The sequence below is a fragment of the Cydia splendana genome, chromosome 25 (assembly GCF_910591565.1).
Source record: "Cydia splendana chromosome 25, ilCydSple1.2, whole genome shotgun sequence".
NCBI classification, from domain to species: Eukaryota; Metazoa; Arthropoda; class Insecta; order Lepidoptera; family Tortricidae; genus Cydia; species Cydia splendana.
The window spans coordinates 11,025,556-11,047,450 of NC_085984.1; the positions used below are offsets into that span (position 1 = coordinate 11,025,556).

Genomic DNA, 21,895 nt, shown 5'->3' on the forward strand with positions numbered 1-21,895 from the left:
GCGAAGTATGCAGCTCGCTCGGGTGCGCGCGACCCACCCCTCTTCCCTCTCGCCCCGCCCTGTCTAGACGGCTTCGTTCGTCGAATGACCGAATTGTTTTCAAAGCGACGTTGCAAGTTCGTGCATTGTCGCCGCGAGTTCTTTGCGGAGTTGCCAGACTAGTTCTTTGTTTGTTTGTTCTCTCTCTTGGTCAGCATTTTGCTTGTGATTGTGTTGTTTGTTTATTGCGCTGAGAATGGGTAACAAGAAAGGGCGAAAACCTAGTGCATCAGTGAGGTTGAAGAGAAAACGTATAAGCCAATATGCTCTGAAATGTCGTTACGGTCGTTACGAAGCCGCTGCACAGTAAGTACCAACAATGTGCTACGTTTTAAGAGACGGGATGCCCATACTAGGGAATGGAATCAGTTTGCATAGCAAATCAATACCAACATGTACGTCAAAGATCAATAGTACCAATATAATAGACTCAAATCGTGTCAATAAAACAGTATTTACATTTAAAATAACATAAAATTCTGTTTTTATAGTTGGTCAAGCAGATCTTGTCAGTAGGAAAGGCGGCAAATTTGAAAAATGTAGGCGCGAAGGGATGTCTCATAGAAAATTTGAATTTTGCGCCTTTTTCTACTGACAAGATTTACTTAACCATCTATATTTTTTTTTATGTAAATTTATTTTAAATGTAAATGTGACGTTCCACGGGAAAAGGTACCTTATGAGGGTTTCTAGTTTCGGAGATATTAAATGTTTTGTAAAGAGGTGAAAAAATGCTCAATTTTTTTTTATTGTGTGATCTGAAACCTTAATGCCTAACGTTTGTTTACCTGTTTTTATTTTTGTTATAAGTTAGTTATAAGCCTAGTAATGTCGTCTCAGAGTTTAGTAGAAAAGGTACCTTATGGAAAAAAGATTGAAAATTCCCAAAAAAACTAGTCAATACGGGAAAAGAAGTTTGGTAGAGAACTGTATTAGCATTCTGCAAAACTAATTTGATAATTTCAGTTCTGGTTGGGGCGCCTCGCAAATATTATAACCGTACATAGACCGACATCACAAATCCAAGTAGACTGCTATTATACCAAAGTTACTCTCGTCAAGTCTTTCTTAACTAGAATAATCTTCATTTGGTTTGGTCGCATGCAGTAAATCAGCCATTGGTTTGCTGAAAAATGCCAATACCCGACGCATTACCTTATGGAATATCTGAGGTCATTGAACCTCAATGCCGCTTATCTTCAATAGCAACCGAAATATATTATTGATAAGAAATAGACGATTTATACCATCTTAACCCCAAAATATTATTAGTTTATCCTAACTGTTCCATCATCATCATGCCTCATCATGTAACTTGACCACAAGGTACCTTTTCATTACATACAAATTATTGGTCTTTTTTAAGATTATAATGACGAAGAACTAATTAAATTGGGGGCAGTTTAATGTAAATTAATATTTTCTATTCATAAAAGATAAACTATAATATGATTGATATTTTGTAGTGATGTATTATTAGATTTATTTCCATAAGGTACCTTTTCGTAAATGTATGGAGCAAATACTGTTATTGTTATGTAAGTTTAAAGTGGCATAAGGGGTTAAATATAGTATTTAGTTGGGGTTTTAGGATTTATTTCATTTGAATGACAGAATTTCTTTCATATGTGCTCAGAAAAATTGATTGTGTGTCACATTAAAAGTAAAAATATTCAATTTTGTGATTTTATATGAAAAAGTCAGAAAATACATTTTCACCTCTAAATCGGTATTGTTTTTTGCTTAAACTGTCTGTCAGTGTCGTTTTCTAATAGATAAAATTTAAATCTTGAGAGCTCATTGCAATCAATCGTGAAAATGAAATAAAACTTTATTTTCAAGAGATTGGTTAGTATACACATAAATCAGTCGATATCAAAAGTTTATATTTGCATTACAGAACAAGTCGCAATATTTTTTTAATCTCAGATATATAAGGCATTATTATTTGTAGTCAACTATGTAACTTACTTCAGGAACATAGTTTTTTAGGCGGCTAAACTTAAAACTTCTCTATCGTAAAGTTGCTCATTTCACAACATTATTTTCAAAAAATCATATCTCTGTAACTACGCAACCTAGAAGGTTGATCGTTTGTGTTATCGATAGCTTATTTATTGTAGATTACTGGGGTATGCATAACTCCATACCCGCCATAAGGTACCTTTGACCGTGGGACGTCACATATTTGCATGTATACTTGTATACCTATAGCCTCGGAGCCTATAGCAAATAAATTATTTGACTTTGGCTTTCCTAGGAAAACCGTGAGGAAAACAGAGCGGCTACCGCGAAAACCGAAATTCGCAAATTGCGGGGATCTTTCTCTTTTACTCCAATGAAGGCGTAATAAGAGTGACAGAGAAAAATGCCCGCAATTTGCGAACTTCGATTTTCGCGGTTATAGCCCAGAGCTTAAGTGCTCTGCATGTGCTCTGGCCACACTGGTTGACACTGACAGTGACAATATTATTGTGATTTGTCTCGTAAATATTGTTGTTGGTGGTGTCGGTGGTGTGCTTTCTGTGGTTTCATTCTACATGACCTAGTTTACGCAATTAATAAGTTTAAGAACATATTTACAAAACTGGAGATTTTACAACACGCTTTTCATAAGTACTACGAATTAAAATACAAAGTTATTCTAACGAACTAAAAACCGAAATTTACATAGCTCGTTTAGCTTAGCGATCCAACAGCGATCGGTTTTCTGATAATAGATTGTTGAATACGCCTACTTATACGGTATCAGCATTATTATTATCCTTTATTTATCTTAGGTCTTAGGTAATAACACTAAAACAATTAAAAACACATTTAAACACATTACAAAAAAACCTAACCTAGGGTGCCGCCGCAAGGCCCAATCAGCATTATTATTTTATCAATTAAAATTTTATTACTCTTGTTAAGGTAGAGGTTTTGAAAAAGGTTGATTAAGCATTAACATAAAGTCAAACCTGCAGGTTTTAGGGTCTTAGGAGGCAGTAATGGGTACTAGATTAGATTTTACTATTTTATAATATCAAGAAACAGTAAATTTATGATTATTTGTAATAATAGTGCTGTAATCTGGAAGTTAATTTATTTTAGAAGTATTTGTACTTTCAATAAATTATACTAGTTATTGAAGTTAGTGTAATAGATTATTAAAGTGATATAATATCATGACGGGTTGTTGCATTAAACACTGTAGAAGTGAATCATTTCGTGGATGCGGCATATCATTTTACCGGTAAGTTTTAGTTGTTAGAAAAATCAAGTAAACATTTTCCAACTATCATTCACCTCAATAGCCGGGTCCACACAGAGCGAGCATACGCAACATTTATTTTTATCAATTAGACGCTTGTAAAGGTACAGGTTGTTTTGAAAAGGTTGATTAAGCATTAACATAAAGTCAAACCTGCAGTTTTTAGGGTCTTAGGAGGTAGTAATGGGTACGAGATTAGATGTTACTCTTTTACAATATCAAGAAACAGTAAATTTGTGATTTATTGAAATAATAGTGCTGTAATCTTCGAAGTATTTGTACTTTTAATAAATTATACAAGTTATTGACGTTAGTGTAATAGATTATTAAAGTGAAATAAAATCATGAAGGCTTGTTGCATTAAATTCTGTAGAAGTGAATCGTTTCGTGGATGCGGCATATCATTTTACCGGTAAGTTTTAATTGTTAGAAAAATCAAGTAAACATTTTCCAACTATCATTCACCTCAATAGCCGGGTCCACACAGAGCGAGCATATGCGCGAGGCAATATCGCGCGCGCGCGCCTTGGCCGAGGCACATATACACTGGCCATTTTGTGCTAGAGGAAATTGCCTCGCGCATATGCTCACTCTGTCTGGACACGGCTAATCTCTTTTTGTGTATGGATGAGTCACAATACGCATCACGCTATGCCCAGTTGGACTTGTGCTTTGGCAGAGGGGAAATAGTGTGAATGCCGGCTCCCTTCCCAATGTTGCTCGAAGATGGCTAAGGTTTGCAAAAACTCAACACAACAGCAACTGTACCATCACCCACACTGTTAACTGACAATTCATAAACCTTATTACAAAAGGCATAAGATACACCGATGCACGATGGACAGTTAGGAGTGTTGCTGTTTGTACAAATACAATTTTTCTGTTTCAGTATCCCCAGAAAAGAGCCAATCAGACAAAAGTGGATAGACGCAATTGGTTATGTGCCGAAAAGGAAAAATGCGGTAGTCTGCAGTTCACACTTCAGACCTGAAGAACTTTCATTCTCTGGTCTGCGGCCACTGGTCATTCCTGATGCTGTACCTTCTATTTTCCCTGTAAGTTTTATTGTGAGGAAAGGAGACAACCACCTCTACATACATAGTCCCCATTTTCCACTCTGGATATTTACAAATATAGAAAGTATGTTTACACAATTTTATGTAGGTACCTATATTGATCATATCTATACCCCTTCGTTTGATTTTTTCGACTTTTTATTAATTTTAAAAGAAATAGGAGCTTTTAAAAATTTGTATGAATTTAATAATCAGAAAATCGTCAAAGTATAACGAAGGTGCAATACGTGCATAGCTATAGTTAATAAGTACCTACATATATAAAATTATGTTTAAATAATTTCCATATAATTAATATCTAGGAAGGAAAATGAAGACTACGATTGTACCTATAGAATATTCAATAGACTAAAAAAAAAGTGACCAAGTCTACCGGTGGCCGAGGCGGGAATCCAACCCGTGTCTTCAGCTTCCGCGGCTAACGTCCTCGCCACTAAACCACCCGGCCACGGCAGTATCCGTCCCAAATTCTCTGGTGTATGCTATCCTTGAAAAGCTAGGAGCCTATAGGCGTATCCAGATTGGTCAATTTTTCGCCAATCTGATTGAATTGCCCGATCGAATCAGGAGGTGCGGACGCAAATACTAATTTGGGTCGCCGAATTCAACCGCCGGTAATGACCGATATTACCGATAAAATGAGGTGCGGACGCAAGAATACCAATTTGTGAGGCCAGTATTTTCGTTCTGGTGATTGGAGATTGACGCCAATTTCATTTCTGATCATATCAACCGATTTGATCAGTCCCGTCTGGATACCACTTATGACCAACTCTAACGTGTAATGCTAAGCCATGGTATGGTTGGACCGAACCGATACAGTGTTGTGAGCACGATGCTTGTTTTATAGTTATAATTATAAATAACGTATGCGGAGCGAAATTTGGACAAAGTTCAATATTGTTTTAAATAAAAAAAACACCATTCTTTTTTAAAATAATTATGTTCTTATAATAATGTATATATTAAGGCTTAATGTAAAAAATAGTTTACTCCCATGCCAGATGCTTTACGGCAGTTCTGTGGTACTTTGTCCATCGCTGTCGAAAACACAGATGTCGGCATTTTATTCAGCTCCGATTTTATTTTTCGAATCAAACTCTGTACATTTTTGGGACGAAAATTATTGCAATATACTCACCTCTTTAGATTTGCCCAAAAATCTTCTATAGGGCGAAGTTGCGGAACATTAGGTGGATTTGATGTCTTCGGTACTTATGGGATGTTTAACTCCGCCATTTTGCAAAGGGTTTTTTTTGGAATAATGGCTTGAGGCTAAGTCTGGCCAAAACACTACATTTTCTCCTCTATGACTCGTATTTATGAAATCCCGCACTAATGGCAAAGAGGATTTGAAGAAGAGTGTTACTGTCATGGTAAATTATGTAGCTACAGTTCATTTACTGCCATCTTTCGACAGAAGAATTAAACCTGTTTGAACGCCATTTGATTTTGATCCTTATTCTTTAACTGATATGTGTTAACTTTTTAACCGACTTCAATTTCATAGAAGGAGGAGGTTCTGTATTCGGTTGTGGCTATTTTTTTTTTTTTCTATGTACGTTCACCGATTACTCCGACATCCGTAGTCCGATTTGAGTAATTCTTTTTTTGTTTGAAAGGAGCTACCTCCGAGTTGGTCCCATTTTAATTTGGTTCTGTTCTGATGATGGGATCCATGAGGAATTGAGGGAACTCCTCAATTTTTAAAGGCACATGCATGGTGTTTTGGGCGTTTTCTTAAGCAACTCGAGCATTTTCTCTCGAAAACCACTAATTTGATGAAATAGACCTGATGATGATGATTATTTTGATGATAATGATGATGATTTCTTTAAATGTAAGTATGTTCAGCGATTACTCTGGCACCTGTGATCCGATTTGAGTAATTCTTTTTTTGTTTGGAAGAAGTTACCTCCAAGGTGTTTCCGTATTATTTTTGGTTCTGGTCTGATGATGGAATCCATGAGGAATTGAGGGAACTCCTCAATTTTTAAAGGCACGTGTTAAGTGATTTCGGGGTTTTCTAAAGTAACTCGAGCATTTGCTTCCGAAAACCACCAATTTGATGTACTGCAACTGTAGCCTTACCACGAGTTTGACATTGACATATTCGCTAACGTCTTATGCATCTAAATGTAACTTTTTATGCATCTCGCTCACACTAAGGTTAGTACGAGCGAGATGCATGTGAAGAAAGTTACACACATGCTAGCGAATATATCAATGTCAAACTCGTGGTAAGCTGGTAAGGCTACTGATCGGGGGTTAGGGTTAGGAGTTAAGGGGTCAGAGATTAACGGGTCGGGGAATGGCGGTTGAAGGGTTGCTGGTTCAGGATCGAGGGGTTCCTGGATCAGGGGTTGATGTGCTGTGAGGTTGAGTGATCGGGGGGCTGAGGGATTGGGTCAGTGGCGGGGCGGGCGGATGGATTTAGTTGACAGGAATTATAATTTCCCAGACGGACTCGAGACAATTCCTGGTTCAGGGTCGAGGGGTTCCTGGATCAGGGGTTGATGCTAGGGTTGCCAGATGGTCGGGATTTGGCGGGATTCTCCCGATTTTTAGCATGTGTTCCCGATTCCCGACGAAGTGAAAACTGTCCCGAAAAACAGCTTCACGTTATAAAACAATAATTTCATGTTCCGAACTGTCGTCGAGCGAGCGAGCGACCCGCGTCGAGCGCGTAGCTAAAGTAGTGCCAATAATGTAAAATATCGTTGTTTTTAATACAATTACTTTAATTTGAATGGTTTTTTTTCCCGACTTAAGTCCCAAAATCCCGAAAGATTTATATTTTTTCCCGATAATAGCGCCTTTCGATCTGGCAACCCTAGTTGATGCGCTGTGAGGTTAAGTGATCGGGGCGTTGAGGGATTGGGCCAGTGGCGGGGCGGAGGATGGATTTAGTGTAGTAGTGACAGGAATTATAATTTCCCAGACGGACTCGAGAAAATTCCTGATTACATACATATTTATTAAAGTAATAGGTACACGAATTTAGTGTTAAACATGATCTTGTTTTTCATTCATGCGTCGCGCTCTTAACAATGCGTTAAAACTAAAAATGGAAAAATAAAAACTTTTTACAAAAAAAAGCAAACCGACTTCAAAAAGGATGAAATAAAATATTATAGATGATTAAACGAACTTTCCTAAAGTGAAGTTCGATCACTTTTATATGAGTCGCTTCATTCGAAGATATAATGTTTTAACAGGTAGTCCCTTAAACCTACAGGCAACTGGCACGCTTTTAGAGTACTTCATTTGATTCAAAATCGGTATTAGTAGTTCCGGCGGGCACCACCTGGGAGTGGGGCGCTGCCGTAGACTTCATTTTTTAGAGTCACGAACAACACTTTCTTTTTTGGGTCACCTAGGGATGGGTGGGTGATTATATTTATATCTTCGAATGAAGCGACTCATATAATAGTGATCGAACTTCACTTTAGGAAAGTTCGTTTAATCATCTATTATATTTCATCGCTTCATTCTCAATATAATGTTTTAACAGGTAGATGTTTAGAGTTGAAAGTTTTGTGAGAAAATAAAAACTATTTTTATTATTCATTGTTTTTATTTTTTATAATTATTTAACATGCCTAATAATCACAAAAGGTATATTATATGCAGTTAAGCACTACAGTTAATATTTAGGAATCGTCATTGTCACTGACATTGGTTTCTGGGAAACAAATCGATCTAGCGAAATCATAATCATCACTACAATTGATTATTGGTCGGTTATAGAATTTGGCAAAGGTTTTAGAGTTGCTGGTCCAGCCAGCCGCCTTTCTGATCGTATCTAGGCTGATTCCAGCCGCAAAAGCCGTTGAAGTAGCAGAGTGGCGAGTACTATGGGCACCAAACACATTGACGTCTACGCCACTTTCATGCAAAACTTGTTTGATCCACCTACTTAGGGTTTGACTGCTGGCGGCCTTGTGAGGTCGCTTATATGTCAGGAAAAGCGTTCCCGTGCTACCAACCCTTAAATTTTTCGTGACGAAAATATAATCCTTAAGGGTCGTAGCTGGGCATATACTTATTTTTTCTCGCAAAAATGGCAAATTTAATATGGGTTGTTCACGGCCTACAGCAGAAGTTTTAATAATGTCAACTATGGCAATTTTTATTCCATCTGAAATTTCTGTAATATTTTCTAGTTTTATGAGAGATAGGGTTTGCACTCTGTGAGCTGTACAGAGTGCTAACAGAGTAACTAGTTTTTTAGTGATTTTTTCAAGGGGTATATCGGAGTTGGGATACCAAGACGAAACATGATTTAGTACAACCTGAGGATCCCAGGTGGAATTATATTTTGGTGTTATTGGTTTTAATTTAAATGCCCCTTTTAAAAGTCTTTTCACACAGTTATCAGTACCTATCTCGCTGCCAAGCAGCAAAGATAACGCCGAACGGTGGCTATTTAATGAGCCATACGAACAACCCTTATTAAATAGTTCCGTTAAAAAGGAAAGTACCTCGGGTATCGACAGATGATAGACGTCAATATTTTTAGAAGTGCAATGTTCCCACCAAAGTTTTATGGTTACGCCATATTGACATAAAGTATTCTGAGCCAATGAGGCTATCATTAGAGGTACTGCCTCGAGTGGGGTCCCCCGCTTGATGAACGCCGCCCGCAAAGCCTCGCGGCACCCAGGGTAAGGCTGGCATGCAGGGGGTGATGGTCCCTGAAATGTGATTTTAACAGGTGTTTATGAGGAGCGAACATTATGATTTCTGACTTAAGAAGTTTTATCAGGAAAGGGAACCATGCCTGCGAAGGCCAATAGGGGAATACAAGTATTCCATCAGCTTTATCGTCAACAATCTTTCGTAAGCATTTTAGTATTAGCGCAAATGGTGGGAATGCATAAAAGAAGTTAGAGCTCCAGTTAAGCGTAAACGCATCTATCGCCATGGCGTCTGGCTCTTGTCTCCATGAGACGAATGCGTCACATTTTGCGTTAGCACGTGAAGCAAACAAATCTACATTTGGGTACCCTAATTTTTTAATAATGGTATTAAAAGCTTGGGTGGATAATTCCCACTCTGTGTCGGGGTTGATTTTCCTAGACTCCTCATCTGCCCGATTAAGTTTGGTATTAACGTATGACGCATATAACCAAATTTGGCGCTCCTCGCACCATTGCCAAATTGATCTTGATAAGTCATTTAAATGTGGGAATTGTATACCTCCCATACGGTTAATATAACTAATAGCGGTCGTGTTGTCGATTCGTAATAATATTGCACAGTTGGTAACGTCTGAAGCGAGGCTTTTCAGGCCTAAAAATACCGCGAGCAATTCTAAATAGTTTATATGGTGTTCCATCTCAACGGTTTTCCATGTCCCGTTTGCTTTTTTATTGCCACATACAGCGCCCCAGCCCGACCTAGAGGCGTCTGTAAAGATTTCGTATTTGAAGTTTTCTGTCCTCATAGGATTATCAGCAGTGGCAATATTCTTAGCCCACCAGTCTAAGTCGGCAAGAATGGTATCGGGTAATGATATCTTGGCTTCAAAATTATCATTATGCCTTTGCAAAAACAGGAATTTCTGGCGTTCTAAAATTTTTGTGTACAGCCATCCATACTTAACAGCAGGGCAAGCCGCGACAAGTACACCGATCAATTGAGCAAATTCACGAATACTACAACGTGGCAATTTCATAAATTTGTTAACTAACTGGGCAATTTTATTACGTTTATCACTCGGCAAAGACATAGACATGTTTCGACTATCGAAATTGAATCCCAAAAACTTGCAACTTTGCTTGGGTTCCAGTGAGCTTTTACTAAAGTTAATAACGAAACCTAAACATTGAAGTAGCTTCACAGTCTCATTTACGTTTTTATTACAATCAGTATAGTCATCACCTATGCACAGGATGTCATCCAAATACATGACAGATTTCAGACCACTGGATCTTAAATATGTTATTACTTCTTTCATTACTTTAGTAAAAACCCACGGGGCTAACGATAAGCCATAAGGCAGGGCATTAAACTCATACGTTACAATTTCTTTAGAGCCATAAGCTTGAAATTGAAAACGTAAATATTTTCGATCAGATACATGAATAGGTATTAAAAGATAGGCTTCTTTTAAGTCAATGTTGGCTAAATAACTATTCTGAGGTATTAACTTGGATGCGGTTCGATGGTCTTCCATCTTAAAGTGAATTTTAGGAATGAATTTATTGAGCGATTTGAGATTCAAAATAAACCGTTTCTCGCCATTAGGTTTTGGCGTCAAGAATATTTTGGAAACGAACTGGTTACTTGATGCATTACATTGTGAAATGGCACCTAACTCTAGTAATTTATTAATTGCATGTGACATGTCACGACTTTCGTCAAAAGAGTAAGCGGGATGGCTTACTGGAGGCTGTTCAACGCTTTTAGAGAAAGGAATTTTATATCCCTCTCGAATCCAAGTTAAAACTTCATTATTTTGAGTTATATTTAGCCAGCAATCGTAAAATGAACTTATTCTACCAGAATGTACCTGGTTTACTGTTGAGTTGGAGCACGAGGCCTGGTCTGAGGGGCAGGTTTCGCTGCCGGTGGAGTTGTGCTGTATGAGTAATTGTACGATCTCCTGGGAGTTGTCATCCTCGTCTGGCTGCCTCGTCCACCTCTGCTGTTGGGGTAGAAGTAGCGAGGTGGACCCCTCCAGTTTCCCGGCGGGGTATAGCGGTTTGCCGTCGACTGGCGAAATCCGGAAGTAGACGGTTGGTATGGCACAGTCTTTTTTATCTGATGTCCTTGTCTTTGAATGGCTTTGCTTGCCTTAATTTTTTCAGACAAAGCGTTACCAAAGAGAGTATCGTCTCTTTCGGAATCTTGGATTACATGTAGGATGTTCTTTTCCAGGCTAGGAGTTATCAATTTTATTCTATCTTTGGTCGACGCGCAGTGAAGGTCTGTCAAGATTCGACAGCTGTCACTGAAATGAGTCAGAGCCTGGGCTTTATTATCGCTATTTAGTAGGATCTCCATACCCTTATTTAGTGCAGTAATGCCTGCGCCGAGCTGTTGTTGAAAACCAGACAGTTTTTTATCGCGCCCTCTGACTATTTCGGATACTGCAGCTGAGATCTCTGCGTTAAGTTTTGGTGACTGCAGAAGCTTGCAATTTTCGGGTATTAAATAACTTTTTAAAAGTTTTTCTTTGTTTTCTTTGAGCAGACCCTTTTTTAGTAAAGGTAACCACAGACTGGCTAAACTGTCATGTATCGGTTTACCAAATTCAGGTATATCATCTGTGGACTCGCCCAAGGCCATAAGTAGGTCCGGTTCTACCGGTATTTCCGCGGATGCTTGCGCGGTTTCATCAGGCATAGGAGCACTTTGCTCCACCTCCGGCTCGGCTATCTCATGTTCTGGCTCAGTGTTTTGGCGAGGATTCGCCTCGAGGTTCATTGGTAATGGTTGAGTGCACTGGTGCCCCCCGACTTGAAAAGGTTCAGTCACGCTGCCTTCTCGATTATTTCGGTCCGTTAAAGGACGATGGACAACGATATTTGTATCTAAAATAAAAATAAAAATGTATATTTTATTTGGAGACCCAAAAGAAGGTGGCTAGGTGAGTTATGAGAAAACTCGGTTGTACATGTCTCGCAGACAAGACAACGTAACTAGTTATGATAACTTATTGTTTTGCATGTTATATTCGGCAAATGCCTCGTGGTTAACTCGCAGTTAATCACGTTGTCGCAATTGACTCGCAGTCAATCCCGAGTTTTAATACGTTAAAACAACACAGAGGTAGCTCGCAGCTAACACCGTGCGTGCATTAAAATTTTTTAAGTTATAAAGAAAACTGAGGGTAGGTAGACAAAACTCAGCATTAATTTCGTACGTTTCAATTCCGTAAATGTTTTAAAGATTACACTTTAGAAACTAGATTGTAATATTTCTTGATGAAATAACCACTAAAACAAACTAAAAACACTAATTTACCTTCGTCATTGTCCTCGTCAGACGAAGACTGAATTACTCGAATCCGTTTATAAGGTGGTTCTTTATTTTTCTTTCGTTGTAATTCTTCTATTTTTTTGTGATATTCACTAATTCGTTCGTCGATATTACGCTTAGGCATGATTTTAGCGCGTGCGCTCGTTGCCGTGCACGAATAAGGAATGAAGTCTACGGCAGCGCCCCACTCCCAGGTGGTGCCCGCCGGAACTACTAATACCGATTTTGAATCAAATGAAGTACTCTAAAAGCGTGCCAGTTGCCTGTAGGTTTAAGGGACTACCTGTTAAAACATTATATTGAGAATGAAGCGATGAAATATAATCCTTTTTGAAGTCTATGCGTTACCAACTGATATGTTTGAAGTCGGTGCCAAGCCAAGTAGTAACAATACCAGTCAAAATAATCAGCTTTATAGCTATAAATCCCATTAGAACTGCACTAATAACTATTACAAATGTGTAAGTAATTTTGTCTGCCTCTTTGTCGCCTTTTCATGGCTAAACAACTGAACCGCTTTAGGTGAAATTTGGCAAGAAGGTAAATTTCTTAAATTGTTTTATATTTTGATTGTTTTATATTTCCCGTCCCTTATCCTCTGGATAAGGGACGGGAAATTACTCAGTCCCAATCTCACACTTGCGTGCTATAGACTGTTCGTGCATTAGTAAGAAATGCTCTTTAAATAATACGACGAAAAAAAAATGCATTGGATTTCCACTAATGTGCCGACAAACATGGTACAGACTGCGCCAAGAAGGTTTGATCGTGTGTTCTGAGGTGTGTTCTTAGATACAATCGACGTCAAAGATATATTTACACTCTTGCACCTTACTCCTTTGTAATAAGGCGAAAAGTGTAAACATATTTTTAACGTCGACTGTACCTACAGAAAGTACGTTCATTGTCGTCGTGTAAGGCAATCCAACGTAGGTACATCCTTATCGAATCGCACCAAAATCATGGTATGCTTTAAAATTTGGCTTGGCACCGACTTCAAACATATAAGTTGGTAACGCATAGACTTCAAAAAGGATAATATTTTATTTCATCCTTTTTGAAGTCGGTTTGCTTTTTTTTGTAAAAAGTTTTTATTAAATATTAATATTCACGTCATCTACTCGAGCATAGGCTGAAGGTTGTGGCGCCATCGCTCGAAAACATGGAACCATACCTTTGGCCTATAGTCGAGTAGATGGTGTGAATATTAATATTTAATAAGTTAACACATATCACTGAAAGAATAAGGATCAAAGTCAAATGGCGTTCTAACAGTTTTATGTTCTGTCGAATGATGGCAGTAAATTTACAGTGGCTACATAATTTACTTTGACAATCCGTCTCTATAGACTTTATTCTCTTTGCTAATGGCAAACAACGCTCTATGTAGCGGTCGGCGTTCACAGCTAAACCTGACTCAAAGAATACAGGCTTAGACATTCCGCGTCGACTGATGGCAAGCCATAGCAAAACTTTTTTAGGAAATTTTGTATGCACAACATATTTCACGTTCTCATCGGTTGGGCCATTGGTGTTCTCAAAATAGTAATTGCCTTGCCACTCGTTTCCATCTAACGTGAAATATGACGCGTCATATAACGCAAGTGACATTGTTTTTAGCGTAAAATTTTTCTTTGACTAATTTACGCAGCCGTACTTTCTGAGTGATTTCTTGGTTTTCAGAGACATCAGTGGGCTTAACTTTTCTACATCGCTTATCGATGCCCATGTCTTTAAGATATTTTTTAACAGTTTTTCCGTCAGTTTGAAATTTTCTTCCGAGCTCTATAAGATTTTGCGACACGGCCGGCCGTAATTTTCTTTAATCGAGCTCTCTCAGAAACCTTGCTCAAGCTGGAATAGTTTCCAGAACCAGGCTTTCTAGCAGTGGTTTTCTTCAAGGCAAAGGACGCCAGAATATTGTAAATAGTGCTTCGACTCTCACCCATTTGCACAAAATGTTCCACCACCTTTGATTTCGGCCATATAGGGGATGGCTACTAAAGAAATTACATACTGTTTGACGACGGCGTTCTTGTTGATTTACCATAATTACAAAATTAAACACCCAATCTTTATGAGAATGCTTTCACTGTTATGAGACTTACCAAACTGATTGACAGATATATTGACTTTACATTGACAACACATATTTTTTATTTAGATTATTCTTATTTAACTATTTAGTGTACATTATTTTTATGTCTGTTTCTTCTTGTCTGTTACCTTACCGTGATTCTTCTCACTTGATGGTCTCATCGGAAGATCAGTGCTGGAAGCCACCAGCAACATGCTGAGATGGGGCCATTTCGTGGCACTTTAATGTTATTTTGTGTTTTCTTTTTATTATATTGTCTCGATTGTTTGTGCTTACGAATAAATACTATTCTATTCTAAGGGCGAGTAGTGTGTGCTTGCACCTGCACCTCCTTTACTGGAATTATATTTATACTTACTTAGGTAATCCGTTGGCTCAGCAACCCAAAATGAGACTTTGCCTCCGACACAAGACAGTGCCACTTTCCTCGGTCCTGTGCGACCTCTCGCCAATTGTTGGCTCGAAGTTCGCGCAGATCCGCCTCCACCATGTCGCACCAGCAATTGTGTCGCAATTATATTTACGCCTGATAATTTTTTCAGACGGAACCAACAGCGCCGCTCATCGCACAATACTCGCCAGGCCCGAGCCAGAGCGCCGCAGATATCTTGGGTAAGTTTAGCTGTTTATTGTTACGTAACTACGTAGGTGGTTTATTTGTTGCAAGTTTTGCTACCATCCGTCTCCATTGTCCGTCTGTCTGTCACCAGGCTGTATCTCATGAACCGTGGTACTCGTGATACAGTTGAAATTTTCACAGATGATGTATTTCTGTTGCCGCTATAACAACAAATACTAAAAAGTACGGAACACTCAGTGGGCGAGTCCGACTCGCACTTGTCCGGTTTTATATACATATACATCTCATGATATTATATCTTGTCGCTTTTTTCAGATTCCGACGCGTCAACAGAAGATCCTCAAGAGCTTCTGAGACAAGTTTCAGATTCCGACGCGTCAACAGAAGAGCCGCAAGAGACTCTTAGACAAGTTTCATATTCCGACGCATCAACAGAAGAGCCTCTTAGACAAGTGTTCTCGGTTTCCAACGCGTCAACTAAGTCGCTAGACCCACTAAGACAAGACACAAAGCAATGTCGCTTCTGCGGCAAATACAGCCAAGATTGCATTCCTATATCTCCCTCCCATCTAGCTTCCTTCACAACCAAACTAGCTTTCAACGACATTGTGGTTCAGTTCAGTGAAGCCTTACCTAAAACTGTCTGTAAAGATTGTGATGGGAAACTACAAGTAGTATACGATTTTGTTAAATACGCGAAAGCTGCGCAAGAATTACTAATGAATGTTGAAGATGGGGAAGAGATGCTAGAAGTTAAAAATGAATATGAAGATGATAATGAAACTTATGATAGACTTGAAGACAGTAACAGTGATGAAGAGAGAAAAGATAGAATAGTAGATTCATTCACAGTGGGAGAAACTGTATATATTAAAGAAAATCAAAAAAGGCAAAGTGTCACAATAAGTGGTGTAAAACTGAAGAAAGCTAAAGTTATTAAAAGTGAAAGTGGTAATGAAACTAAACCTATGAGTGATAGAAAAAAAGAAGTTATTGATAGAGATGATACAAATGATGAAGCTGATAATATAGGATTGTTTAATAGTGACACAAGAACAAATAAACTTGGTGATGCAAAATTTGCAAAACGTGTTTTTGTACATAAAGTGAGAATTGATGGGAACAGTTGATGTGTTTTTTAAACATAACACAAAATTACTAAACTTGACTGTTAGCTTGATAAGCAGAAATAAAGTGATTTTAATTAATTTTGCTTATGTAATATTGGATAATTATTTGTTGTTAAATAATATGTTTCAGTATTTTCCTTCGTTATTTCCTTATTTTGTTTTTTTAAGGTCAGTAAAATTTTAGGACATTTTCTTTTCTGTTTTGTACTATTATTTATTCTGTGGTTTTGATTTGTAAACTTGGGGATGGGGAGTTTGCACCAAAAAGTTATTCTCATCATCATTGTTACTTTAAAATGTTTTTTTTTTTTTTTGATGTAATTGCAACAAAATTTTTGTTTATGATTAATTTTCCAAATGATGCGAACACGTCATGATTAATTTAAAATACATATATTATGTATTTTTTTATTATAAACTTAATAAAAAAAAGTAAACAAACGGTTTTTTTTATTGTGCACCATCCACTATTAGAAAAATACATATAGTTGGTCAAGCAGATCTTGTCAGTAGAAAAAGGCGGCAAATTTGAAAAATGTAGGCGCGAAGGGATATCGTCAGAAATTTTGAATTTCGCGCCTTTTTCTACTGACAAGATTTGCTTGATAAAATTTGCTGACACCACTGTTACCACTATAAGGCCGCGGTCCGGTCAGGGGCGTATGGGGTCATCCATTAATTACATCACACGTTTAGGGGGAGGGAGGGGGTCAAGAAAATGTGACATATTGTGACATGGGGGAGGGGGGAGACACAAACTTTGTGACGTCACTTTAACTTCATCAGTAACCGAAATTGTTTTTTAAATTATTTTATTCTCTGTACATTTAAATAACAAGTAATTAAAACGATAATCGTTTTTATTCTTTTAATTTTCTTTCCTAAGCAGTTTTGGGTTATAAAATTACTAATATTTATATCGTCAAAAATATTTTGATAAAATATTAATAATACTTAGGTACTTACTTAATTCGATTTGGCGATTTCGTAGAAAAAATGTGACGTCACACTAGGGGGGAGGGGTTTGCCAAATGTGACCAAATGTGACAAGGGGGGGGGAGGGGTCAAAAAACCTAGAAATTCGTGTGACGTAATTAATGGATGACCCCTATTTACCCTAGGGCCATCCGGGCCATCGCCCGGGGCGCCATCCGCCAAGGGCGGCCTATGCCGCCCCTGGCGGATTGCATTTTGTTTTTCTTCCTTGACTTTTGGGGCGGCGAAACTTATTGGATTCTGACGCTTTATAGTGGAGTAAACGAAGCAAGATGTTGTATGGAGACCCATGCATTAATTCCTCAGTCGATGAAATTTTGCTTGGTTATTGTATAGTATGAGCCGAGACTAACATTATAAATATCCAAAAAAAAAAACACTCCCAAGTTAGGTAAAAACACAAATCTGATTATATATTGAACCGAGTAATACCTCAGTCCAAAATTATTTTACAAAATAAGTTATTTGTATCAGTATGTGATACTAGAAAAAAATCTAAAAGTTTTGTCAAACATGAGAATATTTTTTTATGATACTTCCTTTTTTTGACGCTCATTTTCATCGGAAAATTGCTCTGTCATTTTTTTCTTCTTATATTATGATCTTAGAATATAATTTGGCGCAGTGGGTAAAAAAATCAAAAAAAAATGCGTATTGAAATGTAATGTATTATAGAACTATTAAAAACTGAGAGTGGAAAATTTTTAGATTTTCATTTTGTAGGTATAAAACGGCAATAAAATGGCATTCCAGTGAAAAAATTAGACTGAGCAATTTTCCGGTCCAAGACACGCCAAAAAAATTTATTTTATTAATACTGGTATTTCTGCTGGGATATTTTTTTGATATTTCATATATTGTTGCAATACGTTACATGAATATGTCTGGTGAAGAAAGTTTGAACGGAGCATTTTTCCGTAAAAAGATATTAACGATTTAAGACTTTACGTATTTACTTTAATTCTATTATTATTATTCTTTGGAAAGTTATACAATACTTTTTATTTATTGATACTTTATCGTACTGTAAAGTTTTTTCTGGCTGAGGAATTACTGCGGGGTCCACTACCTTTATTTACTACATTATTATGCCAGGAACGTAGAATGCAAAGAATATAATACTCACTAGGAGAAGAACGGTAACTCCATACAAAAAAATGTCCCCAACCGTTTATACGTTTATACTAGTGGCGCCGTCTTTGTGTACCAATGGAACTAAAGTTGGCAACCGGTTTAGCCTGGCGGGTATTGGTAGGTAGTAATTCTGTTGATAAACATATTTGTTATCTTCATATCACGAAATATATGCAAGATGCAAATATTACCCCTTGTTTGTGGTATTATCAATTGATTTAAATAAAAGGCATGTTTATGTTTATAACATTATATATATTATTTATTAAAAAATGTTTTACATATAAAAATATACACTGAAAACTGGCAACTGGCAACTTAATAAAAAAATAGACATTAATAAAGCGCATTCACAAAGTTTTCAGTACCTTTTATACAAATAACATTAGGCATGCCTACCTATTACACTTTACACACAGATACACTACACTTTACATACGGCATTTTACACAGATTTCCAACTTGTATTCATACATTTCTTCACGGTTAATTAATACGCTTTCCAGATGCGTTATGACTCGGTTCCTTCTGAACCCACTAAAGTTGTAAATTTCACTCTGGCTGCTTCAACACACAGCACATTTTCTATGTGCATTGCTGTAATCCATGTAGGTACAGACTTACAGTCTTAAGTGGTACGTAGCGGTACACGTTGTATGTATTATTTAAAGAGTTAATAAATAAAATTTTCGTTATGAACTTTAACCACAGCAGTTGGACAGAGTCATTGACAAATATATTTTTTATTATGGTGGGTAGACGTACCTACCCTCCATATATTTTATGAACATTGATAAAGACAGTTGGAAGCAAATATTCATTATAAAACTTAATCGCATGTAATTAAGTTTTAAGCGTTTTAAGTCCCGTTTTATGATTAATATTGTATAAAATTCGTGATAATTTAAATCAGAGTTGGGAGCAATGTTGCTGTAGAAAAATGTTTTTATTTTTATTACTCGCAACTTTTTCCCGGAGGCCAACGCACACATAGAAGATTAAGGCGCACACATGCGCAATTATTTGGGGACATAACTTTCTTAGGAAGTGAACAGGCCTTGGTAGAATGGCCCGGGGGGCTAAATTTCAAAATACGCCATTAAACAACTGTACCGATATTCGAAACCTAAGAATAATATTGAGAATGGCAACATTGTGTTGTCGGTCGTATTGTCCTTTTCTAGCATATACGTCCCTCTCTCTCTCTCACATTCCCACCACAGAGCAGTTGGTTTTGACAGGTGTTTGACAGTTACCGCCAAAACAAATTTCCAAGTCATTGGCTTGCTGTTTTTCCATCTGGAAGGTCGTGAAGCTAAACTGCTGGTGAGTTTTTGAATTTGTACCCCAGTTTAGCTGACTATATTGAAAAACAGTTTCTAACGGCTTTTGCCGTTCGAAATAAATATTTAAATTTAGTTGTCCGTTAAACTATCTAGCAAATAAAAACGATCCGGAATAGTGATGTGCAAGTGTTTTCAAAGGCTGGCTGCGCGCACCGTGGCTATGCCAATGAAAATACTAAAACACATGTTAGAAAACACATCGAGCTGGTAAAGCGTGCACGTGTCACCATTATAATTTAATTTTATACCTACATTAAGTCTCTTCAGAGTCTTCTTAGTTTAAATCTTTGTGTGTGTGTGTATAATAACGGTTGAAATTATAATACTTAAATGGTGATCTGTGGAGGCATACCCTTCAGTTTTCAAGTGATTTGTGTTTTCGAATACGAAAGGATCGGATAGTTAATACGTGTTACGTAGAACCTACGTATGAAGGTAGAAGCTTATAGACGTGTAGGTTTTATCTGTCCAAGTATATATCAGCAATTTGTCTTTTTATCCCGTTCCGGGTTAATATAATATTTATTGCAAAATTTATTTTTTGGTAATAAACTTGCTGATAAATAATGTGTAACCCGCTTAGGAGTCGACGAAGCCCCGCTTCGCGGGGCTTCTATTTCCGCTCTGAGGGACACAAGGTAACGAACAAACCTACATCGCAAACATTGCATTTATTTTTGTGGAAAGTGAGTACTTCGGCAGTACACAAACTTAAATCTGACTAGACAGAGAGAGATTAGCATGGCTCTGCGCAAGAATGACATGCGAAATCGTGAAGTATTTCACTCTTTATCTACCAACTTATATCTCTACAACTAGATCTTTGATTTAAAAAAAAAAAAAAAAAAAATTGCAGGTACTTACAGCCTAAAAAGGTTAAGGAAAGAACTCTTGCATATAGTTGCTATATGTGCTTGTGTTATTTTAGATTTGAATAATTTGATTATTAATTCTATACGTAACTACATACAAGAGGGTCAATTCTTAAGCCTACCTACCTACCTACATAAATAGTACACTTGTAAACGTTTCAAATAAAATCGGAAGCCTGTGATTTGGAAGGGCATTAACGATACGGGAATCTTTAGATTGATTCATTGACGAAGACGCATGGTTTGGTTCATATTGTCAAATTATATTAGTTAACTGTAGAGTTAAAGTTTAGTTTTGGCAAATCTGCGCGTCACCGTGAATGACACTCAAAAAGTCTAAAAGTGCCTGTTAAAGCCTGCTTAAAGCCTTTCACCTTGTCGAGCAAGGAACCCGCAACTAAGGGAATATTACCCACAGGGTATTTGATTTGAATGATATTCTTAAGCCTACGTCTGTTATGGTTCCACCTGCGTGAGGTGTGCCTAAGAGAATCTTTTATTCGTTCACAAACTAACGTCATGTTATTTGTGATAAAACCAATATATTATGTACCCATCTAAACCTGCGCAAGGCTGCCATGTTTCCACCTGCGTAAGGTGTGCCAAAGAATCTTTGATTCGTTCACAAACTGACCTCAAGTTATTGATGATGATATTATAACCTATGTAAGCCTGCGCAAGGCATGTCAGAAATATTCACAGAAATATAAATGATATGGTTATAACACAAGCGAGCGAGTAGGCCACAATCAGAAAAATATTACAAAGATGAATTTGTAAATATCTCCTCTTAGAGAAAGTAAAAAGGGTTTAAAATAATGTTTTGGGTAAAAATCTGTCGAAATAGGCAAGGCTTCGTTATTAGTAGAGTTTTCATTTCTGTTTACCAATCTATTCTAAGGGTCCCGAACACCCTGTTGGCTAAACCCAAAATTGGGCTAATTAACTGTGGTAAAAGTGAAAACTACTTACTATTTACAATAACATTTCTAAAATCATAAAAGGTAAAAAAAAAAAAAAAAAAAAAAAAAAAAAAACATAACATTCCAGGCCTATCTCGACTCATTTTTATTTTAAAGATGATAAAATCTTTGCAACCTAATATATAAATAAAATTGTGGTCTGGAGACGCTAAGCCTCATAACTTGGGCGGCATAGATAATACTAAAAAATGTAGTCGCTGAATTTCGACTATAAGCCCAGGCAGAATATTGATAATTAGAATAAGGAGTGCTCAATCCTCCAAGGTCCAGATAATCTGTGGACTCTAATTAAATCAGGCTCGGTAAGCTCACGACACGACAGAGCTTACGATTCCATTCTGAAATAAGCTATGTTTACAATATATATTACTCATAGTGTGAAACAAACAGCCTGCTCAA

General features: G+C 37.3%; 2 protein-coding genes and 1 non-coding gene across 6 annotated transcripts; 2 read left to right on the plus strand and 1 right to left on the minus strand.

Annotated features, from left to right (window-relative positions):
- Positions 1 to 220: 220 nt before the first annotated feature.
- Positions 221 to 16,302, plus strand: LOC134802936 (uncharacterized). 4 transcript variants are annotated; one of them, XM_063775664.1, is made up of 4 exons: positions 221 to 345; positions 4,182 to 4,347; positions 14,998 to 15,067; positions 15,351 to 16,302. In XM_063775664.1, the coding sequence occupies exons 1-4, from the start codon at positions 236 to 238 to the stop codon at positions 16,163 to 16,165; spliced, it is 1,161 nt and encodes a 386-aa protein (XP_063631734.1). In that variant the 5' UTR covers positions 221 to 235; the 3' UTR covers positions 16,166 to 16,302. The 4 variants fall into 4 exon arrangements, with proteins under 4 accessions (XP_063631734.1, XP_063631737.1, XP_063631735.1 ...); XM_063775667.1 differs by having other exon boundaries at positions 15,402 to 16,302; XM_063775665.1 differs by lacking the exon at positions 221 to 345 and adding an exon at positions 3,173 to 3,274 and having other exon boundaries at positions 15,351 to 16,301.
- LOC134802939 (uncharacterized) lies at positions 8,440 to 11,871 on the minus strand. Its single transcript, XM_063775669.1, has 2 exons — positions 10,886 to 11,871; positions 8,440 to 9,065 (listed from the first exon to the last, which is right to left on the minus strand). Exon 1 carries the CDS (start codon positions 11,800 to 11,802, stop codon positions 10,891 to 10,893), a length of 912 nt encoding a protein of 303 aa, XP_063631739.1. The 5' UTR covers positions 11,803 to 11,871; the 3' UTR covers positions 8,440 to 9,065; positions 10,886 to 10,890.
- A 4,029-nt stretch (positions 16,303 to 20,331) lies between the features above and the next one.
- LOC134803021 (U6 spliceosomal RNA) lies at positions 20,332 to 20,433 on the plus strand. The gene has a single exon (XR_010145933.1). It is a non-coding gene; the product is annotated as a U6 spliceosomal RNA (small nuclear RNA).
- The last annotated feature ends 1,462 nt before the right edge of the window (positions 20,434 to 21,895 follow it).